The sequence below is a fragment of the Thermobia domestica genome, chromosome 3, assembly GCF_964235325.1.
Source record: "Thermobia domestica chromosome 3, izTheDome1.hap1.1, whole genome shotgun sequence".
In the NCBI taxonomy this organism is placed as follows: Eukaryota; Metazoa; Arthropoda; class Insecta; order Zygentoma; family Lepismatidae; genus Thermobia; species Thermobia domestica.
In genome coordinates this window covers 232,524,299-232,548,911 of record NC_137456.1, presented here as the reverse complement: position 1 = coordinate 232,548,911, position 24,613 = coordinate 232,524,299, and the positions used below count along the sequence as shown (strand labels likewise).

The 24,613-nt window shown below is 39.0% G+C and overlaps 1 protein-coding gene across 1 annotated transcript; it reads right to left on the bottom strand.

The window, feature by feature from the left end:
- Nucleotides 1-23,567: 23,567 nt before the first annotated feature.
- On the bottom strand, nucleotides 23,568-23,972 carry LOC145682157 (protein GVQW3-like). Its single transcript, XM_081753746.1, has one exon. It carries the CDS (start codon nucleotides 23,970-23,972, stop codon nucleotides 23,568-23,570), a length of 405 nt encoding a protein of 134 aa, XP_081609872.1.
- Between the last annotated feature and the right edge of the window lie 641 nt (nucleotides 23,973-24,613).

Genomic DNA, 24,613 nt, shown 5'->3' with positions numbered 1-24,613 from the left:
GTTTAAAATTCCAGCAATAATACTCTTTCTAATAGGCCTATATGGTATATATTTCTTATGTGGAAAATTCTTTGATCCACTTTTTAAAATTTGAATACAATACGCACCACAGAAGACACCTGCACTAAATTCAAAGAAATCTCTGCAGCACGGGACGAAGGGTCATTCGCCGCTCCCCACTGGCAGACCACCGCAGAAATCTTTCACTGCCCCTCCCTCCCAGGAGCCCGTCCTAGATCAGGGCCTAGATTTCAATAATAGATTACCTGTAGGCGTTATAGCTGCAGATAAAAGGTTTTCTTTGGGTACCGTAAAGTGAATGCACAGAAACATTATGTTCGTTCTGATTGCTTTTCCAAGAAATGTATACAGCTTCGTGAGTAGGTGATATTGTTTAAGACAAAGATCATCCAGTACCGTAAGACGGGGTTACTTTGCAGCAGATGTAATGAATTTTAAAGAAAATCGCATGTAACTTATAAACGTAATGATTTAGAACATTATATTTTAAACATATAATAGCTAGATATATAAGGAAAACATTCGTGCAAGTGCATTTGTAAACATTCACGATGACCGTGATTACTATAATATAAACTTTGGTGCAAAGTAACATCATAGGTCAGGATACTTTGCACCACATACAAAAAATATGTTGAACATAGGAACACAATGTTTCTGTGCAATGTTTTCCCTTCAGTATTTATACATTTCACTTCCTACACAAAACTGCATGAAATCTACAAATATTGATATTAGAATCATGGTACTGGTATCAGTACTTAGTATGATTTATCGATATTTGTAAAGAAAATTGTGTATTTTCTGGACCGGCACAGGAACCACATTCTGATTTTTTTTTAGCATATATCCAACAAAAATGTCAACTCAGGAACGAAAAAAAAAAAAATCCCCGTGAACTGATTTCCCTTGGTAGCTCTTTGTGCCCAAGAATATCATCCAACCGTAATCATTAGAAGGTTTACGGGGTTTGGGGATTTCAGGCTGAAGCCTAGCCAAATTTCAGGATTTCTTTTTTTTAAAAAAATAATGTTACAGTGAAACCTCTCAATAGCGGACACCAATGGGACATGAAGTTTTGTCCGTTACTGAGAGGTGTCCGTTATAGAGAGGTTACAGAAATTTAATTTCTCATAAGGGTAATTGTATGCAGTAATATCAGTAAATGCATTATGTATGGGCGTAAATATGTAAAATTCAATATGAAAATAGTCTTATTTAGTACAATTTGAATTACTGGGAGGGATGAAGGAGAAATTCATTTCTATTAAATCATAGTCTGTTATTGCTGGGCAACGTTTAACGAAAAAGGCATGCTTTTTCCTCTACAACGGTAATAAAACTCATTAGCAAGTGTCCTCTAAAAATCCTCAGTACGATTGCAGAAGAAACAAGTGTGTGTGTTTGTTTGTGTACTGGCGCGGCATCTTCGTTGACAGAATGGATGAAAAGGCAAGCTATTGGGGGGTGCATATTTATTGTCCCAGGCCCAATCACAAAGAATATCCTTTTAGAGAAAATGAAAAAGGAAGCCGGGAAAACTCCAACCCAGACTTGTTCCAGTATCTTGAGTAAAAGAAACATGTTTCTTTTCAAAAAAAAAAAAAAAGTAAGAGAGGTAGCATTGCTCGTTGAAAATGTTACTGTAAAACAAACAATGTTTGTTTTGTTATCTATGAAATTGTCGGTAAGGATGCAAGGTCCAGACGAAAAGGATTAAATTTGTTAGGGAAGGGAAGATCTTTCGCACAGAATTCCTGGCCTTACGACTAAACCTGTATGACTATTATTGCTTATTGAAAATTTTCTAGGATTTCCGCCAGAAAGCAGTTTATTACGGAAAAAAAATCAAGTTCAGCTGTTCTGTTTGATGGTTCACCAGGTCTGGACTCATGAGAGATACGCTTCTGAGGAAAAGACTTTTCTGTATACTGTAATATATCGCAGAACCGAGAACAATTCCTGTCCGTTATGAAGAGGTTATTCAAACGTTTGGGGGGGGGGGGGGGGGGAAGGACTGTCCGCGTCCGTATCTGAGAGTGTCCGTAAAAGGGAGGGTTTTGTTCCGTAAGAGAACATATATTTTTGCCGGAACAAAAAAATCTGTCCGTATTATAGAGGTGTCCGTTATTGAGAGGTGTCCGTTAAGGGAGGTTTCACTGTAGTAAGTCCTATGTGTGTAAGCTTCAAGACCCCCAAAACGTCCAGCGATTAAAAACAAACAAAAAAAGAAAAACAAACAAAGAAAGAAAAAAAGAAAAGAAAGAAAGAAAAAGCTAAGCCTTACTGAATGAAGCGAATGAAGCGGATCCGCCATTGTTCGCAATTTATTTTCCGACAAGAAATTAATTCCAGCATCTACCTTTATAGGATATTTACCTAAAATTAGAAAGTAGGAGGTGCCAGTAGTAATAATTTCCTCTCTAAGCTATATTTTGGACCGGTGGAAAGTAACCCCTGATTAAAGGCTGAAGCCGCCTACTCCCAGTTTTATTTTTTCTATGTAAATTTTTAGTATTTCTTGTGAAGATTATTCGCCAAAATACATCTCCAGGAGGAAAGTACAGAATAGAAGACTTTCGCAAGTATAAAAATTACATATGTTAATTAGTCTTGTTACATTGTATGTTCTAAATAAAAGAAAATTAAATCTTCGAATTTTACGTTCCACGCTTATAGGCTACTGTGTAGGGTACAGAAGAGGGCGACGATGACATGAACGAAGAGGAGTAGTGATGAGCAAATGCAAGACTAAGACCAAGACCCAGATGGTCTTGGTCTTGCACACCGAGTCTTGGTCTTGGTCTTGCACTGGCACACTTGATCTTGGTCTTGGTCTTGGTCTTGCATCGGGATTCCTGGTTTTGGTCTTGGTGAAGACTCTTGTAAAAACTGCAAGACAAAGACTCTTGCGCTCATCACTAAAGAGGAGGAATGTAAAAATAATAGGAGGAAACGGGACAATCCGAGAAAACTCACGCACGCGGTGTTTGTCAACCACAAAACCCATTTTGCACAAGCTGGGATCGAACCAGAGACTCCACTCGCAAGAGATGATCCCTCTACTACTGACTCACCGCGATCTAAATAAAGTTTTGATATAATCAGTGAGAGATGGATTAGTCTTTCTTGCCTTGTTAAATATTAGCCACTTCTTTGTCCAAATATGTCTATTTCTTTATTCTTTTTCTCAACAACACAACATTGATAGTACCTGCATTTAAAACCATTGCTTCAAAAGTAATGTTTGGAGGACACTTCATGTTGTGCTAACTTTAGAATATTTTCTGCAAGCCTATGTAATTGGTTGTTTTTTAAGTCAATAATTTATTGAAGTAAAGTAATATTTAGGACGTTCAGAGGACAATGAATCCAAGTTCATTTTCAATAAAGTTCAATTTTGCTCAGCAAATTAATTTTATTTAAAAACCTAATGTCTTCGCAGTCAAGAGTCCGAAGTAAATGTAACTAAAACCATATGAAAGGGCGTGGAATAGCTTCATATTGCAGCCGCTAGACAGAGGTGCCAGTGGGGCAGGAGGGCAGTCGCCCCACCCCCCACTCTGAATTTTAGATTTTGGGACCAGTAAACCAGTTTTAGAAATATTTTGATAAGCGAAGTCCAACAGAAAACGGTTGGAGATAAATAAACATAATAAAAAGTGAAACAGGAAAATGACACGGGGCCACCCAAAACATCGCGTGGACAAAACCTCGCCGCCAAAACCTCGTGGGTCCTGAGATCAAGCCAACGTTCAAGAATTATCCAAACTTCAACACTCCCTTACGAGGAGTATTTTGCAACATACCTTCTTATGGTACAAGGAGAAGATTTGTACCAAAACGTAAAGGTTCTATGCTTAGTAGTTTTTTTTAGATCTGGAGAACGGCAAAATTCATTCAAGGCATTCCATTCCATTCCTCCTTAGGGCATGCATTTCGCAAAATATTGTCTTATCTGGAGCTAGTGCCCTTGTGGAGCAAGAAGATTTATACAAAATGTCAAGTTTCAAAACCTAATAAGTTTTGTAAATCTGGCGATAGAACATTCTGCATTGAAGAAATCGTCGTGAAGAGGTTTTATCCTGACAACATTTCTTCCCAGGCGACACTACGTCTCGCTTAATTTAGACCAGGCGAGATTCTGTGTCGCGCGATCATTACAACCAGGTTTTGGTTAGGCGAGATTTTGGGTATGGCGATATTTTGGGACGCGAGGTTATGGCAAGGCGAGGTTTTGGCCCGGCGAGATTTTGGCCCCGCGAGGTTTTGGGCGGCGAGATTTTGGCCAGGCGAGGTTTCGGCCCGGCGAGATTTTGGGCCGCGAGGTTTTGGGAGGCGAGGTTTTGGCCAGGCGAGGTTTTGGTCCGCGAGGTTGTCGCCGCGAGTTTCTGGCCGCGAGGTTTTGGCCAGGCGGGGTTTTGGCCCAGCGAGATTTTGTCCCGCGAGGTTTTGGGCGGCGAGGTCTTGGCCAGGCGAGGTTTCGGCCCGGCGAGATTTTGGGCCGCGAGGTTTTGGTCCGCGAGGTTCTGGCCGCGAGGTTTTGTACCCAAGCCGTTCCCTCTGTCTTTACGGTGTATCTGAATTGCCACAACCAGGTAGTATGGTTGGATATACACACCAACAATTGACCTTCGCCTTATCTCCACTCGCATTCAACACACGGTGTGAGGTCCAATTGAACACAGACATCCACGAAAAGGGACAGAACTTTCTTGGTTACCTTTATAGTTATGCACAAAAGTATAGCGTTTGGTCCCGGACAGTAGTTCTTGATTAAGCATAATAAAAACTATCTTGAATATGGATAATAATAATAATAATAATAATAATAATAATAATAATAATAATAATAATAATAATAATAATAATAATAATAATAATAATAATAAGGAGAAGAAGAAGCTAAAATAGTGTTTTTAGTTTTCCAGAAGGAAACCAAAATTTTCCTTTCTTTCAGGCCTCAAAAACACTAGCAGCAACACATTTTTTGGCTTTGTACATTGTAGCTGCCCCCCCCCTCAAAAACGACGGACCCCCCTACACAAACCTGCTGGCTACACCCCTGCCCATTTGATACGAGCTGCGATCGAACCAGATACCTCACGCACCAGAGATGAACCTTCTACTACTGAGCCATCACAATCTAAATAAAAATTTGATATAATCAGTGAAAGTTGGATTATCCTTCCTTGTCTAATATTAAAATCCTATTCCTTGTCCAAACATACCTATTTCTTTAGCGTCTTTTCTTTATTCTTTTTCTCAACAATATAACATTGGTAGTACCCTTTAAGGATAGAAGTCAGTGAAAAGCTTTTGTGAACGCGGCACTGAACCTCTGGGTTCCATAGGCCATAGAGTTAGTTAGTTAGTTAGTACCCACCCTTAAAACTTTGCTTTCGATCGATCCATTCTGCAACTGCTTTCCTCAGCTTATATGCGTAAATTCATGCACAATGCATGAACTGCATGACGCGCATAAACTCACATCGTTAGTTTACGCGCGTAAACATACGGTAGTGTATAGCTGAGCTTATGTTGCAGACCGACATTAAACAGGTGTTTGCTTCAGGAATAAAATATAAGAAATGTATTCCAAGTCCAGATTATAACGACCTGCAAGATTTTAACCGCTATGCAAACGAAAATGAAGGAAAAGTGCATTCTGTACTATCTGAAGTGTATTATATTTATCCACTCGACGAATGTTTGACATCTGACCTGTGATCTCATTGTCGAAATATCTTTGGGAATGGAAATCCCATTTTTTCATACTTATTATCAGTGGTGTTTGAGGCTGGCATTTGTTTTTGTTTTGCAAATTCCATGGCCATTTTCTTTTTCTAATAGATCATAGAGTAAGGAAACTTCTTGACCCTACAAGGTAAGAAATTTATATATAGCAACTAATGTGAAGCTTACGTTCATAGAAAAGTCGAGCGAAATATGTATTATTTTAATTGTAGGTTCTTTAAATCTCAACAAACAAGAGTAGCTCTTAATAGTGTTAAATACATGTAACATAATTTTTTCTTAGCTTATTAATTTATATTACGAAACATTTTATTTATTCTTTAAAAAAAAAAAAAAAACGACAGTTTTAGCAAGTTAATTTTACTGAATTCTTCTTGAGATCTTTAAATGTATTTTACGCGAAATTTAATTACTGCACTATGTAATTTTAATATTTATTTTTTAAAAAACTGAAGCAATATTATATTTATATTTTAGAAAATTTGAAAGCAAGGGACACTTAAATAGACCAGAAGGAGAAATATACAGGGTGTCCAATATACAATGCAACCCGGAGTTTGGGATAGAACTTTTGAACCTGAAGTAATACACGAATAATGGTTATACCAAAGTGAAGCTTTGTTCATGCATATATTTTTAAACTAGGAAGCAACGATTGAAGTACACTAGAAACCACACAGTGTTGCCAGATGTAACCAAAGGTGTTTTTTTTCTTTTTTTTGCAAAACATGTAAATTGACACATAACTCATATGTTTGGATGTTCTTCGTTAATTTTCAGTTTGTTTAGTTGGAGTAGCTTGGAAAGTATGGAGCAGAAAAAAGAATTTTTCATTTCCACCGATAACTAATCGGATGAGGCCTCTGTAAGGGGTAACTAGGGAAATCGTAGTTTTCATAAATTAACACTCTGAATTGGCAACTTTACTGATGTTTCAGTGCATCAAAAGGTGTGTTAAGGATCTAATTACATTATGCAATTCCTGAAAACAATGAAAAACAAACTTTGAAATTATAATGAAATTTGTTTTTACTTATATGCATCCGGCAACACTGCTATTCATTTCTATGGGGCTATTTAAAGCAAGAGGCATACAAGAACAAATCTCGAACTATTCAAGACCTGGAAACGAACATTCGCGGTGCCATTGAGAACATTAAGACTTCTAATCTTCGTAAAGTTGTTGCCAACCTGGTGAAACGTGTGAACCAGTGTTTGAATCAAAACAGAGGACACTCCCAGCATCCGCTGTAGAGCTGGTAACTCATTTCTGATAGTAGCAGTGTTACCGGGTGCATGTAAGTAAACGTTTTATCATGATAATTTCAAAGTTTGTTTTTCATTGTTTTCAGGAATTGAATAACGTAGACAGATCCTTAACACACCTTTTGATGCATTGAAACATCAGCAGGTGCCAATTCAGTGTGTTAATTTATGAAAAATACGATTTCCCTAGTAACCCCTTACAGGGGCCTCATCCGATTAGTTATCGGTGGAAATGAAAAATTCTTTTTTCTGCTCCATACTTTCCAAGCTACTCCAACTAAACAAACTGAAAATTAATGACAGAACATCCATCCTCAAGTTATGATTCAATTAACATATTTTGCAAAAAAATTGATTTACACCTTCGGTTACATGTAGCAACACTGTGTGGTTCCTAGTATACTTCAATCTATGCTTCCTAGTTTAAAAGTATATACATGAACAAGGCTTCATTTTGGTATAACCATTATTCGTGTATCACTTCAGGTTCAAAAGTTCTACTATCCCAAACTCCGCGTTGCATTGTATATTGGATACCCTGTATATACATACATACATACATACATACATACATACATACATACATACATACATACATACATACATACATACATACATACATACATACATACATACATACACACTTCCTTCCTTTAAAGTCTTTTTATTTTATTTTTTATTTATTTATTTATTTATTTTTCGAAATCTACACTGAAACGATAGCATTCAGTTTGCCACTACTCGATTTTGGTGTTGTTACAGTGAAGTTTAGCACATACCTAACGAAACAGCTAAGGGTTACCAGGCATTTATATTCATATTGATTTAATGTGATTAAGTTGTATGTATTCTCGTCTTCCGGACAAATGAGGTATCATATACTAATTCCTATATATATATATATATATATATAAAAAAAAGAACGCAAAACATCCTAAATTTTACGATAGCTTCGTCAATTGACATAATTGTTTAAATAGTAAGGTAGTTAGGGATCTCTTGCCTGTCAGATGTCAATTAACAGATTAATAATTTTTTTCTACAACAAGCAAGACTTTATTTTACATGAATTAAAGACCAAATACAAATTCAATTTATGCTCTTTCGCAGGAGACCAATTCGACAAGCTTGGAGCCTTATATAAATGACAGCGTTTTGGTACTAATGAAAAATACAACTTACGGTATAAATGTTAATTTTCGACCCATGTGTAGATGCTGGTCGATTACTCGACGAGATGCTGGTTGGTTGCTGAAATGATCCTTGGTCCTCTCCCTTACCTTTTTATATTGTATAAATTTCGTCAGTCAGACCCTGAGGTTCTCCATAACAGCCTTGTTTGTTCACTTAATTACTTTGTACGCTACGTGACTGCCGGAGAACCTCATTAGTCCACGATAAGTGTGACTGTTTATTCAAAAATTCTTTTGTAACCTAATTTAAGTACACATACATTTTTTACATATAATTACTAGAAAACAATGCTAGTTATTTCACTAAACTTTTTTGATATATTCCTTTTTGCAATATGTTGAGCTAACTTTTTTTTTTCAACTCATGTCATAGTTTCAATACAGTCTCCCACTGATGAGGAACTGTTCCTGAACATCACCGTAGTGTGTGTCACTTCTTTTTTTTTTTTTTTTCAACTCACAGTTGTGTAATGAAACTATGACATGAGTTGAGGAAAAAAAAGGAGTGACACACACTACGGTGATGTTCAGGAACAGTTCCTCATCAGTGGGGGACTGTAATGGAACTATGACATGAGTTGAGAAAAAAAAAGCTCAACATATTGCAAAAAGGAATATATCAAAAAAGTTTAGTGAAATAACTAGCATTGTTTTCTAGTAATTATATGTAAAAAATGTATGTGTACTTAAATTAGGTTACAAAAGAATTTTTGAATAAACAGTCACACTTATCGTGGACTAATGAGGTTCTCCGGCAGTCACGTAGCGTACAAAGTAATTAAGTGAACAAACAAGGCTGTTATGGAGAACCTCAGGGTCTGACTGACGAAATTTATACAATATAAAAAGGTAAGGGAGAGGACCAAGGATCATCTCAGCAACCAACCAACATCTCGTCGAGTAATCGACCAGCATCTACACAACATGGGTCGAAAATTAACATTTATACCGTAAGTTGTATTTTTCATTTGTACCAACTCGCTGTCATTTATATAAGGCTCCAAGCTTGTCGGATTGGTCTCCTGCGAAAGAGTATAATCTGAATTTATATTTTGGTCTTTAATTCATGTAAAATAAAGTCTTGCTTGTTATAGAAGGAAATTATTAATCTGTTAATTGACATCTGACAGGCAAGAGATTCCAAACTACCTCAATATTTTAACATAATTGTATTTCCTGTTTTAACGCAGTTCGTAAAATTACCTCATTTTATATAATGTAGCTACTATTTTTTCCGTTATGTTATGCGATTTAAAAACTGGCATTTATATACTTAAAGAAATGTAAAGATGAATCGAAAACTAGAACCACATTATGCTTATCATTATCATTATCATTATGCTTATCATATATAACTTCTTGACTCAAAGTGATATTATGATGTAAGTTTCATATTCACAAACATCTTGCTTGACCTTTCATTAACTTGTAATTTTCTTTGATAGGTGTTGTTTTAACAAATTACAGGCTATAATCAACGCACAATTTCAAAAATTCAGTTTTAATACTCTTAAATTTGACTTAAATTAAGAAATGTTCATATTTACTGTATTGTAACAGGACAATATGCCTTCAAACAGCAAACACATAATTAAAAGTAGAGGCTGCTCCGGAGGGAAGTCACCGTTAAAAAATTAGTTTTCTTTCTTCAAGTGAGAGAGAAAAGATAACCTAATGGAATTACAAGACGTGGAACTCGATTAGAAACACTATTTTACGGGCCCCAGGTTTCCAACTAACTTGCATATATATATATATATATATATATATATATATATATATATATATATATATATATATATATATATATATATATATATATATATATATATGAAGGGCTTGGAGTAATATAACTTTAAGCCACATTTATACGTATTGTGCAACGAAATTTATCGCTGCACTACAATACAAATTAATGAAGGCAAGAACACCATTTACAATATTTACTGCCATCTAATCTCAATTTTTGCAAATTTGTCAACAGCAACGGGTAGATTTTGTTTTTACAAATGCGGCTTAGCACTATATTGCCCCAAGCCAATTATTTATTTCTCTCTCTCTCTCTCTCTCTCTCTCTCTATATATATATATATATATATATATATATATATATATGTAGGGTGCAAATTACCGGGAGAGATGAGGGGGAATTTCCCCCTCAATCACATTTTCTTCCCCCCCAAAGAAGTCAGCTGAAGTATATCCACCGGGGATGCTCGCTTCTCCCCCAAACTATGCTCAGTATAACTCCAAATTTCTTCGGAATGATCGATGCAAACTATTCAGTTTTGGTCATTTCTACTTAAACCTGATTGTCCACTATTTTCAACGTTGTTTAGTTGAACTATATTATTATGACTATGGTTGTTACTTGCAACTGTACCTTCGTACCCTTCAGTTCGTCATCGTTCGTGAATTTGAATGTACTAATTGCGTATAACAAAGCCACATATGGATTTATAAATATTCATAGCGGTTGGTCAAGAAGTAAACAAATAGCTTCTTCCACCATACTTGGCGAAGTTCGGACATGCGATATTCATCCTCTACATTTGTATCGATTATCATCTTATTTTAATTTTTGTTATAACATGTTATTTCATTTTCCAGTGTATTCTTTGTTAGTACATGCTCTTCATTCCCTAGTAGTTTGTGTGTATGCAACTCAAAAGTTGCAATTAATTTGTGATAGCAATTTGTGATAGCATAGCAATTACTGCCTTTACAGCTTACGGAAATGAACTTTTGAAACTGTACTCAAAATCTGAGTACATCATTCGTCGTTATAGGTATTCTCTCGTAAGTATATGTTAACGTACACGCTGGAGATTCGCTCCTAGTGAGCAGACATGTTAGTGAAGGTGATTTTTAGGTGAATAAGCGCATAATTGAAGATTTGTTTCAGCATTTGTTAATACGACTGGTTCTCCGTGTCATTGTCCGTGTCTGTATCATAGGTGTCCAAACTCGCGAGCCCGACGCTCGTGAGCTCGGCACTCACGCTCAACCGGGCTCGGGCTCAATAATTGAGCGCGAGCCCACTTGAGATTAGTAAGCGCGAGCCCCAGTGAGCGCGAACCCAATCGAGAGAAGTAAGTGCGAGCCCGAGTGAGCGCGAGCCCAGTTGAGGGAAGTGATCGCGAGCGCGAGTGAGCGCGAGCCCAATTAAGAGAAATGAGCGCGAGTGCGAATGAGCGCGAGCCCAGTTGGGAGAAGTGATCGCGAGCCCGAGTGAGCGCGAGCCCAGTTGGGAGAAGTGATCGCGAGCTCAAGTGAGCGCGAGCCCAGTTAGGAGAAGTGAGCGCGAGCCCGAGTGAGTGCGAGCCCAGTCCAGAGAGATGAGCGCGAGCCCAGTTAGGAGAAGTGAGCGCGAGCGCGAGTGAGGGCGAGCCCAGCTGAGACGGGTGAGCGCGAGCGCGAGTGAGTGCGAGCTCAGTTGAGAGAAGTGAGCGCGAGCGCGAGCGAGCCCAATGGAAAATGGCCATCTATGATGCGGGGATACTGTTTATAACATATTGGAACACGTTTGAAGACATTTGTTTCTACTGTGATAATGCCATCATCTCTATAAGCAACACGTGCAGTTGACTTTGTTGATTCATTCCCATTCCAAAGACATAGAAAAATATTTGGCAATGATATTCTTTAGGAAGGTTGCGGAAGGATTGTTGGGAGAGGACTGAAGAGTGTTGTATTTGTGTTTTGTGCATATGGTGGGATTGTGGAAAGAATGTAGCTGATCCATTTTATCTCATACTCGTAAAATCTCATTTTTCCCCTCTTTAAAAAATCTTTCCTGCGCCGCGGAAATTTTCCTCATATTAGCGTCACTTGTGAAGTGGCATTGCCGCCAATTGATGTACGAGTCCATTTCAATTGTAAAGGGGTGTATTACAGCCAACCACACAAAGATTCGACTTTACTCTGCTGGTAATGTACGGGGTATTTTGTCTGTATTTCAGTCTGTACAATATACAGAGACTCACTTTAATATTCGGCCACCACATTGTATTGGAGTTTTATCTTATATTATGAACTACAGTAAAGTAAAGTGATAGTATTGGTTATACTATGTGAAACCTCTATATTTTCTGCAACTTTTTACAAACATTAAACCATATAATTTTAACTCTAACGTACAAAACTCAGAATATTTCTTCTCAAACACAAAAATTATAATCACTTTAATATTCGGCCACCACATAATGTGGAACTTTCTTGTCGCCTTCTTCGATGCAAGAAAAATGTTTTTATGCCTAGTTGGATACCCTTTATTGCATAACACCCCCTTCAAGTGATTTTGCATATTTCCAGTTATTTTTGCGGTATATTCAGGAGCAATATTGGACCATTCTTCTGTTAACCTTTTCTCAAGTTCCTCCTTTGATTTTACCGCCACTTTCCGAACTAGCGTTGAGTTCATCCCACAAATTTTCAATGGGATTGAGGTCCGGACTTTGTGGTGGAGTTTCGAGAACTTTGGAGCAGTTGTACAGAAGCCACTCATGTACAACATACGCCTTATGTTTTGGGTCGTTGTCGTGATAAAATTTAAAAGTCTCGCGGATTCCAAATTTGCCAGCACTCTTGTGTAAAGTCTCTTTTAGAATGTTCAGGTATTGTTCTTTTGTTATTTTAGCATTTATAAACCTGAGTTCATCCACACCGGCAGCAGATATGCACCCCCAAACCATTATGTTACCATCACCATATTTGACTATTGCTAGTAAATTCAGTTTGTTTAGTTCTTCATTAGCCTTTCGCCCGACTAGAACCCTGCTATCTGACTTTAAAATGTTGAATTTTCTTTCCTCAGCAACAATAACATCTTTCAATCATCCTGGTTCCACTTGCACGTATATTTTAGCAAACTGAAGCCCGTTTCGTTCTGCTCACTTTGTTGATAAATGGTTTCTTTCTAGCTACCTATCCGTGGTATCCTTCGTTTCTCAGTATTTTCCGGACAATCTATGGGTGTACATTCTTTCTATATCCTTGCAACAATTCCGCTGCAATCTTCGGTGCACTTAATTTTGGGTTTTTCTTAACTTTTCTCTCACACATGCGTTTGTCTCGTTAATTTAGCTTGCTAGGGCAACCCTTCTGCTTCACGGATTCTATCCTGTTTTCGTTCTTATAACGTCGCAAGACATCACTGAATGTACTTCGTGGTATATTCAAGAGACGGGCAATATACATATTGGAATCCTTCTTTTGTGACGAAAAATGACCAGTTGGCTCTGCTCAAACGTTGTGTTACAACGTTTTCGCCCCATTCAAAGTGTTATACTGCAAAGCCAATACCCATTCACACTTTCTAACACGAAGACGAGAAATGAGTTAACAATACGGCGTTCCTTCCCCCAATCATATTGTCCTGTAAACTGGAGATACAGCAGTAAGATCATCAAGTCACTTTAGTGGCCGAATATTAAAGTGGCATGATATGAAGGCAGTTTGTAGAAACATAGCAGTTAGTTAGGCATAGTTTGCATTTACAACTTCTACACATTACAAAATAGTACACGAAACATGATAGTTGTTCCCTGTCATCGCTTACAAATTCGTATATATTTACATGAATGCGTCCTTTAACATAAATAACAACAATATGGAGTGGCCGAATATTAAAGTGAGTCTCTGTATATTTGAAGCTATTTGGAAAATTTTTCATTTAATTTTTTTTTTAAATAAGTATTCACCCTTAAAACGCAAAATTCATTTTCCAGTTTGGTGCCATCTTCATCTGGCGGCCCCCTGCGAACGCATAGTTCGCCGGTTTCTAGATCCGCCCCTGTTTGAACATGAATGTAGATTAAACTGTTGTTGAATTTAGGCTTTCTTCCAAATAATGTTGTCCAGAGGGTTCGGCAACATCAAAATGTGAGAGGCGCTGCTGTAAAACTATTTGCTAAAAAGTGTGTTGTGCACAAGAGTGACAGTATAAACGATGTTTCTGGGGAATTGTGGATATGCTCTCTACTCCTAGTGGGCTTGTTCTTGTCCCCGTATGCTTCTAAGATGAAAATCTTAAGTCTTACAAATAGGCGAGAAACACTGTATTATCAAAAACTATTATAGGTAAAATAATATTTAGGATAAGAAATTTTGGAAGAACGGCTGGAAGGAGGGATTTACCTCAACAACGGGATATAATATGTAACTAAACTTGAGAAATAAAATAGCCAACTATCATTTCAAAACTATTTGGAGATTACAAGTTAAATAAAGAAAAGAAAGAAAGAAATCCGAAGTTCTTTCTGAAAATTATTAAGTTAAGATTAAGAAAGACTAATGACTTGAATTTCTACCTATGCGAGACTGGTAGAGTGATCCTATAATCTAGCCTTGGAGGAGATAGTGTGGTTGGAAATGGTCTATGTTATTAGAATTGAACCCGCATCAGATTCAAGTTCAATCATGCCTAAGGTTACCAATTGTCCTGTTTTTCACCGGTCTGGCTGGAAATATTGCTGCTATTTTGATTAAAGCCGGTGACCGGCACACACTTCTTATGATCGTTTATTGTTTCAAATTTGTCTAGTTTGACGCAATTTCATCTAGTTCGAAATATAGATTTAAAAAATAACTTTCATCCTGTAAATCCAAAATTGTACCTTTCACCATCTTCAAGGATTAATATATTTTGTTCATCTGTTTAGATAATTTTAAAAAGATGAAGGGGACTGTATCAGAGAAAATTTGAAACTTACTTGTAAGGAAGTACTGAGAGTGGAAAAAGATTTATTAAAGCTATTTCCTGAAATGAAATGAAATCTTTAAGTTTTACGTCCCACTGTTATGCCGGTTAGGCTAAAGGAGACGGTGATGGTGAGAGTTGAGTGAAATGGTGGAATGAAGAAAGTGGGAGGAAACGGGAGAACCCCGAGAAAACCCACGCACACGGTGTTTGTCCACCACAAAGTCCACACGGCGCGAGCTGGGATCGAACCAGGGACCCCAAGCACCGGAGGTGAACGCTCTACCACGGAGCCACCGCGCCCCCAAAAAGCTATTTCCTGTAGTTGAAGGACTATAAATTCAAAGATTAAATTTCATTTTGTAAATCCAAAATTGTCAAGTAAGAATTAATATACTTTTGTTCATCTGTTTCGAGAAATTTAAAGAAGTGGTAGTTACAGGTAAATACAATAAAATAATCAATACAGACTTCAGTTTATCATTTTTAGCACGATGTATTTATTAAGCTTATTAGTGAATGTACTAAGGATATGCAGAATATAGGTGCTAATGCACTTTTGTTCAGGATAATACATTTCCTTCCCTTGGATAGGTCCTCAAGAGACACTTCACACTTAGACCTATATCATTGGGAATTTTCACGGGGTGCTGGTTTCTTTATTTTCCAGAGTTGGCAACCCTAATCATGCCTCGGAATCCACTTTAATAGACGACTGTATTCTCCATATCCTCAGTGCTGTCAAAATACCGAGATTGGTATCCGTAAATTTTAATGGGGAAATGTCGGTATTATTCAAGCCTAAATATTGATTACTTCTCCGCCTGATGATCATATCAAGGAGGAAATGCCCTTATTGTATATGTTGTAAACACGTCCATTTAGACAGCCCCCCACCTTTTCAGATTCAATCAGAAATGGTGTCAATCGTTTGTACATCGTTTGTACAGAAATGTGCAGGCGAAATTTTCGTTTGTACACAATTAGGGGCGCCGCCAGAAAGAAAACAAAGTGGGGGCTGTCTAAATGGTAGCCCCCCACCTTTACAGATTCAATCAGAAATGGTCTCAATCGTTTGTACATCGTTTGTAAAGAAATGTGCAGGCGAAATTTTCGTTTGTACACAATTAGGGGCGCCGCCAGAACGAAAACAAAGTGGGGGGCTGTCTAAATGGTAGCCCCCTCACCTTTTCAGATTCAAGCGGAAATGGTCTCAATCGTTTATACATCGTTTGTACAGAAATGTGCAGGCGAAATTTTCGTTTGTACACAATTAGGGGCACGGCCAGAACGAAAAAAAGTAGGTGGCTGTCTAAATGGTAGCCCCCCCCACCTTTTCAGATTCAAGCGGAAATGGTCTCAATCGTTTATGCATCGTTTGTACAGAAATGTGCAGGCGAAATTTTCGTTTGTACACAATTAGGGGCGCCGCCAGAACGAAAAAAAAGTAGGTGGCTGTCTAAATGGTAGCCCCCACCTTTTCAGATTCAATCGGAGATTGTCTCAATTGTTTGTACATCGTTTGTACAGAAATGTGCAGGCGAAATTTTCGATTGTACACAATTAGGGGCGCCGCCAGAACGAAAACAAAGTGAGGGGCTGTCTAAATGGTAGCCCCCCACCTTTTCAGATTCAATCGGAAATGGTCTCAATCGTTTGTACATCGTTTGTACAGAAATGTGCAGGCGAAATTTTCGATTGTACACAATTAGGGGCGCCGCCAGAACGAAAACAAAGTGGGGGGGCTGGCTAAATGGTAGCCTCCCCACCTTTGCAGATTCAATCGGAAATTGTCTCAATCGTTTGTACATCGTTTGTACAGAAATGTGCAGGCGAAATTTTCGTTTGTACACAATTAGGGGCGCCGCCAGAACGAAAACAAAGTGGGGGCTTTCTAAATGGTAGCCCCCCACCTTTTCAGATTCGAGCGGAAATGGTCTCAATCGTTTGTACATCGTTTGTACAGAAATGTGCAGGCGAAATTTTCGTTTGTACACAATTAGGGGCGCCGCCAGAACGAAAAGAAAGTGGGGGGGCTGTCTAAATGGTAGCCCCCACCTTTTCAGATTAAATCGGAAATGGTCTCAATCGTTTGAACATCGTTTGTACAGAAATGTGCAGGCGAAATTTTCGTTTGTACACAATTAGGGGCGCCGCCAGAACGAAAACAAAGTGGGGGCTACTATTTAGACAGTCCCCCCACCTTTTCAGGTTCAATCCGGAATGGTCTCAATCGTTTGTACAGAAATGTGAAGGCGAAATTTTCGTTTGCACACAATTAGGGGCGCCGCCAGAACGAAAACAAAGTGGGGGGACTGTCTAAATGGTAGCCCCTTCACCTTTTCAGATTCAAGCGGAAATGGTCTCAATCGTTTATACATCGTTTGTACAGAAATGTGCAGGCGAAATTTTCATTTGTACACAATTAGGGGCGCCGCCAGAACGAAAAAAAAGTAGGTGGCTGTCTAAATGGTAGCCCCCCCCCCCACCTTTTCAGATTCAAGCGGAAATGGTCTCAATCGTTTATACATCGTTTGTACAGAAATGTGCAGGCGAAATTTTCGTCTGTACACAATTAGGGGCGCCGCCAGAACGAAAAAAAAGTAGGTGGCTGTCTAAATGGTAGCCCCCCCACCTTTTCAGATTCAATCGGAGATTGTCTCAATTGTTTGTACATCGTTTGTACAGAAATGTGCAGGCGAAATTTTCGTTTGTACACAATTAGGGGCGCCACCAGAACGAAAACAAAGTGAGGGGCTGTCTAAATGGTAGCCCCCCACCTTTTCAGATTCAATCGGAAATGGTCTCAATCGTTTGTACATCGTTTGTACAGAAATGTGCAGGCGAAATTTTCGATTGTACACAATTAGGGGCGCCGCCAGAACGAAAACAAAGTGGGGGCTTTCTAAATGGTAGCCCCCCCACCTTTGCAGGTTCAATCGGAAATGGTCTCAATCGTTTGTACATCGTTTGTACAGAAATGTGCAGGCAAAATTTTCGTTTGTACACAATTAGGGGCGCCGCCAGAACGAAAACAAAGTGGGGGGGCTGGCTAAATGGTAGCCTCCCCACCTTTGCAGATTCAATCGGAAATTGTCTCAATCGTTTGTACATCGTTTGTACAGAAATGTGCAGGCGAAATTTTCGTTTGTACACAATTAGGGGCGCCGCCAGAACGAAAACAAAGTGGGGGCTGTCTAAATGGTAGCCCCCCACCTTTTCAGATTCGAGCGGAAATGGTCTCAATCGTTTGTACATCGTTTGTACAGAAATGTGCAGGCGAAATTTTCGTTTGTACACAATTAGGGGCGCCGCCAGAACGAAAAAAGTAGGTGACTGTCTAAATGGTAGCCCCCCACCTTTTCAGATTCAATCGGAGATTGTCTCAATCGTTTGAACATCGTTTGTACAGAAATGTGCAGGCAAAATTTTCGTTTGTACACAGTTAGGGGCGCCGTCAGAACGAAAACAAAGTGGGGGGGCTGTCTAAATGGTAGCCCCCCACCTTTTCAGATTAAATCGGAAATGGTCTCAATCGTTTGAACATTGTTTGTACAGAAATGTGCAGGCAAAATTTTCGTTTGTACACAATTAGGGGCGCCGCCAGAACGAAAACAAAGTGGGGGCTACTATTTAGACAGTCCCCCACCTTTTCAGGTTCAATCCGGAATGGTCTCAATCGTTTGTACAGAAATGTGAAGGCGAAATTTTCGTTTGCACAGAAATGGGGCGCCGCCAAAACGATAATAAAGTATATTTCGCCTAATTGGTAGCCCCTCCCCACGTCCGATTCAAAAGAAAATTACCTCAATTTTTTGTACATCATTTGTACAGTAATGCGCAGGCGAAAGTTTTGTTTCTACGCTATCAGGGGCGTCGACAGAACGAACACACATGGTAGCTGTCTAAGTGGTAGCACCATCATGTTCGATTGAACCACAAATTGTCGCGATCGTTTATACATCGTTTGTGCAAAAATGTGCAGGTAAAATTTTCGTTTGTACTAAATAATATACGGATGTGAGTATTTTTAATATTTGACCTAGAATTGAAGAAAAGGGTTGGGGATTGCAATTACTATAATTATGTATATATCTCGGGATTGCTCAAATTTAGAGATTTGAAAGTTGTTATTTCGACTTCACATTTCAAATGTTAAACCAGTGTATCATGGTTTAACGTTTTCTGATACTTAACCTAAAATGTAAGGAAGGGGGTTCACTAAAATGCTCACGAAATTCGCGATTTTGGATTTTGGATTAATTCTATATTAAAGACTCAGGATGAAGACAAAATATTGCGCACAGTTGCACGTTGGACCAACTGCTAGTCCTAAGATAATAATAATAATAATAATAATAATAATAATAATAATAATAATAATAATAATAATAATAATAATAATAATAATAATAATAATAGTAATATTATAGTAGAAGCAATTAACTTTGAAAGTACTAGTTAGTGGAACATTAAAAAATGTGTCATATACTATGGAGTATTTACTAACAAGACATGGGATGCAAATACAGGGGATATACAAAAAGAGTGGAAACACCTGGTATAAAAGATTGAGCCATTTCAAACACGATTTGAGTCTGAACATGATGGTGTCGCTGTGGTCACCGGCACATCCCTTGAGGTAAACAGCCTGGCCAATCGAACAGAAGGGCCAATTACAGTTCAACGACCAGTCCGTGCAGGTTATCGTGAATCATGTCTGAACTGATAGAGTTTCAAAGAGGGGAAATTATTTGTGTACGTATTGTGGGAGTTTCCGTAACGAAAATAGCGAAAATTTTTAGTGTATCAAGAGCTACAGTCTCGAAGATCATGTTTTCCTACGAATGTTTCGGAAAAACCGTTTCAGCGAAGCACCAGCGTGGGCGCAAGTGTGCGTTGCGTGACAGAGACACGCACATTGGGTAGGATTGTGACGAAGCAGATCACCATGGCGCGAAAAGTCAATGCTGAGCTGAATACTGTGCTTACAAAGCCTGTTAGTTTTAAAACAGTCAGAAGAGAACTCCACAAGTAAGGAATTTATGGCAGATTTTTCATTTCCAAACCACTCGTTACTATTGACTATGCTGCTATACGGAGACAGTGGTGCAACGCCCATAAAAACTGGACAATGGAGAGGTGGAAGACTGACATCTGGTCGGATGAGTCTTCCTTTACATTGTTTCCAAGTGCTGGTCGAGTTTACGTGTGGAAAACGCCGGCACAAGCGTACAATACAGACTTCTGTTACCAATAGTGATGATTTCGGCAGTTTTGGTGGTCCAGTGATGATTTGGGCAGCCATATGCTGGTATTCTGCCAGACTCATTATCACCTTGCATGAACATGTCAATGCCAAGGACCAAGTAACCATTTTGAGTAACCAGCTGCATTCCACGATGCAAATCGTATTTCCAGATGGTAATGCCATGTTCCAAGATGACAGAGTCCCTGCTCATACAGCGCACATCGTCCAGAACTGGTTCGATGAGCACAAATATAAAGTGTCGCAACTTCCATGGCCCCCAGAATCGCCACACCTCAATATCATTGGGTCCTGGTGGTCAGTTTTGGATACCCGCTACCCACCACCGTCCTCTCTATAACAACGTTCCGCTACTTTGGCGGAAGAATGGTATAACGTCTCTTTGACAACCATACGCGACCTGTATTTCTCCATTCCCCATCGACTACAGGGCGTTCTGCACACGGTCCTACTTGCTCTTAGTGAAGGTAATGTGCATGAAGGGAATCCATATTTTTGTCCATCCCCTGTAACTTTTATTCTTGAATTTGAAATTTAGTAAAAATGATAACAAGGTATAATGTGAAGGAAAATATACGGAACTGTGGGAAAATATATGGAAATAATATTCAATTGAATAATTGTTGCTTCAAATTTATTGTAACTTAAAAGAATGTCTTAGTGAATTTTTGCTCCATGTTCGATTAAATGAATGTACTACATTCATAGATGTACAATATGAACACAATTTAATAAATAGATAGAAATTGATATGGATAAGCAATGACGTAAATATTAAGAATAATTTTTAGCTCCCGCAGTATGATAATGGGAGCTTATAGATTCCTACCAGATGTTTTGTAGGTTTGTCTATCTCTCTCTTTCTCTGTGTGTGAATGTGATGTTTTATTTCTCCGTAAATACTGATCGGATCTGAACTAAATTTCGTGAGCAAGTCAATAGAATATAGCTATATTTGGTACTTCCTCTGACCCTTCTATGGGTGCTGATATGTGTGTATACGATACTCTATTTCTTGGTAATTTCAGATCTAAATCAAATTTGGTGATTAGGTAACCTATTGTCTAATTAATAAAGATCGCTATATTCTGCGAACCCTCTCTGACCTCCGAGGAGTGATGGGGGTTACATGTAAAAGTAATGTGTCGGATCCATAGTTCAGACTGTCTGAAAAGAATAGTGATACTTCTGATGTCATTTAAATACCATTTTAGCCCCCACCGTCATGGGGGTTCAGAGGGAGGAATAATCGAAAACAGACGATATTAGTGTCGAAGCAACAGTTTCCAGGATGACTGAGATGAATAGTGACAGATTCAATGCCGTTTTAAGTTCAAGTTCAGCCGTTATCGACATAGAGTGGCATATAGAAATAATCAAATTAATGTTTAAATGGGAATAATAAGGACCAACACAGTTTGTGTTTCACGCTTTGCAAATCGAGAGCTTCTGAGTTCGGTTCACAGACTGTCCCTCAGCTTCTACTCTTTCCAACTACGGTATTTTTAAAGTCCGTACGTGTTTCACCCACTCCACATAATACATTTACAATATATTGACGATTACACTAGTTAACAAATTTAAACTTTTTGTTTGTTAAATGAGAAAAATCACCTGATCTTAAAGGAACTTTTTGCGCTGAATTCGAATATGCACTCGGTTTCTCTCCATCACGTACAGTTTTCCCGTAACAGAGGGATTTTCGGGAAATTCCCTCAAAAATTTCCCCTTTTCAGATATTTTATTCCCCTAGCACCTGTCCCCTTACATATAGTAACATAGAAATTATACCTAAGTATACCTTGATTTATATTTAATAAACCCTAAAAGTTTCGTAAAAATCGCTTTGTTCTTTCTAGAGAAATAAATATATTTGTATGTATACTGTGTGCACTGTTTATTGCACCTGATAGTAATGCTTTCAGATCTCCTGAGTTGGGGTAAAAACGATTTGCTTTATTACTACAAACACAGACATAAAAATGAATATTTACAATAGTCAACCACACACTTGTATTGCTCTCTGTAAATTAGAAACGTGTATAAAAATAGAATGTACTTCAACGTATATTTTTTTAAAACGTACAGTATATGTATATCTTAATACATATATATACAATTCTCCAAGTTTTTTCGTTTTATTCATGAAATGGTTATCAATATTTGTTATCAAATGTAACAGAATGCAAAAGAAAGAAAGAATGGAATACAGACTCATTGTTGACAACAATGAACTAATGCAGTCTGAATTTTCCACTACGGTATCGTTTCCCCCTCCCCCCGCGCATTTCTTTCTTTCTTGTGTTCTTGACACCTGGTGAGGGAGTTTTGTACATTTTTATATTGACGTGTGGTTTAACACTACTTCACTTTCAAAGTTGTCTTTGCTGCTAAGAGTTCTTTCATGTTTGATCTTAACGGCATTATACCCAACTAAGACCAGAAGTTTAGTTTGTGATCAGTACAATGGCGTCAAGAGGACGGCGTTCGTGTGTTAACTCACCAAATAGTTTTTGTTATGTGTGTGGCCAGTTTGTAGTTAAAGGACAGTATAGATCCATTACGCCATCGGTGAAACTAGCATATTATACGAGGGTTGGGGCAAAAGTCATGGCAACTATTTTTTTCTTGAAGATACCAGTCCGGTTGGAAAATGTGACATATACAAACGAAAGGACAAGGTGTTAACTACATGTGTGGACAATGAAAACCACTTAAATATCGTAACACACTAATTTATTACGGTAGTATACAGGGCAATATGGTCTTCACGGTGTAAAAGAATTACAACAAATTACGCAAACAGTTGACATGACAAACCTGGGCCTAAAGACCCTCAAATTAGTCCCCTGCTACTTGCACCACGCGCTGCCAACGATGTGGGAGGCGCTGAATATCATCCGCCTCCGCATTTGCCGCACCATGAGTGAATCGGGTGGCCTGTTCGCGCACGGCATTAGCAATGTCGTTGCGTGTTGCAAATCGCCTACCACGAATGAGATCAAAGCCACAGAGCAAAATGTCAGGAGAGTGCGATGGGTACTCCAATTCTTCCCATCCCCAAAGTCGCAGAAGCTGCCCTACACACTCTGCTTTATGTGGTTTTGCATTTTCGTGCAGGATTATTGCACTGCCACAAGATCCGGACGTTTTTCCCGAACGCGACGACGTACCTGTCGCACCAGGAAGTCCCTGTAGTACTGTTCGGTCACTGTTCTGCCATGTGGAACAAAGTGGCAAACAATGACACCCCTGACGTCATACGCGACGATCATCATCAATTTGAGTGGGGAAGGATTCTGACGGAACTTGTGCCTGCATGGTGATCCAGCATGTCGAAACTCCGCGGACTGGCGCCGTCCTATTGCCAGCGTGCAAGGTGGTCGGAGCATGTTGCACAGCACATCCACCTTTGAACTTCCGTCAGTGCATGCTTTACCCACCGCGATGCGATTTTGCGTAGTTGCAGCTCATTACGCAATATCCTGTGGACGGTGCGTTTCTCGAGGCCACTTGCCTCCGCCAACTCCAGTAGCATCCATCGTCTGTCTTCATCCAGGAGCCGCTCGATGACGGCACGTGCCACGTTGGTCCGCACACTGACAGGTCGTGCCGAACGTTCCTCATCACTGGTTGACACTGTTCGGTACGGTAGAGCATTATTCCCAACGGCTTCCACTAATTCACTGTGACATTCCATCTCATTTCTCCCTCGGAGAACGGATATTTTGATGTAAGCGCGCTGCTCAACACGTGTTACTTCCATCTCGCACAACACTGACCAACAGACTGATTTCACAGCCCTCGCTGTGCTACTACCAGCTATCACAGAGCCATATGTCGTGCAGCATACACACTATGCCTGCAGAACTTCCACATGACACATAGAGGTATGTGATCCGTTCACATATCTGCAAAGAAAAAAATAGTCGTCATGACTTTTGCCCCAACCCTCGTATATATTTCGGATGTCGTGTGGGAGATCAGGACAAAACTTGGGCACCCAACATAATTTGTGCGTCGTGCTACGTCACTTTACTTGCATGGGCCAAAGGGAAACGGAGGTTCATGAAATTTGCTGTACCAATGGTGTGGAGAGAACCCACCAACCATCTGGATGATTGTTATTTTTGTCTCACAGTAGTTAAGGGACATTCTAAAAAAAGCAAATACACAATAAGTTATCCCAACGTTAAATCCGCAATTAGACCTATTCCGCACGGGGATGAACTTCCACTTCCCGAGCCCCCTACCAACTGGGAAGAGATATGGCCAAAAGACTCTGATGATGATCATGACCTTGATGAACCATCGACATCAACATGTACATCCAAGGATCCAACGTTCATCCCTGACTGTGTTCGCGAGCCACATTTCATCTTAATGACCTAGTCCGTGATTTGCACC

Excerpts from the sequence above, each read along its gene's own strand:
- LOC145682157 (XM_081753746.1), bottom strand. The coding sequence starts at position 23,972 with ATGGAAGTAACACGTGTTGAGCAGCGCGCTTACATCAAAATATCCGTT.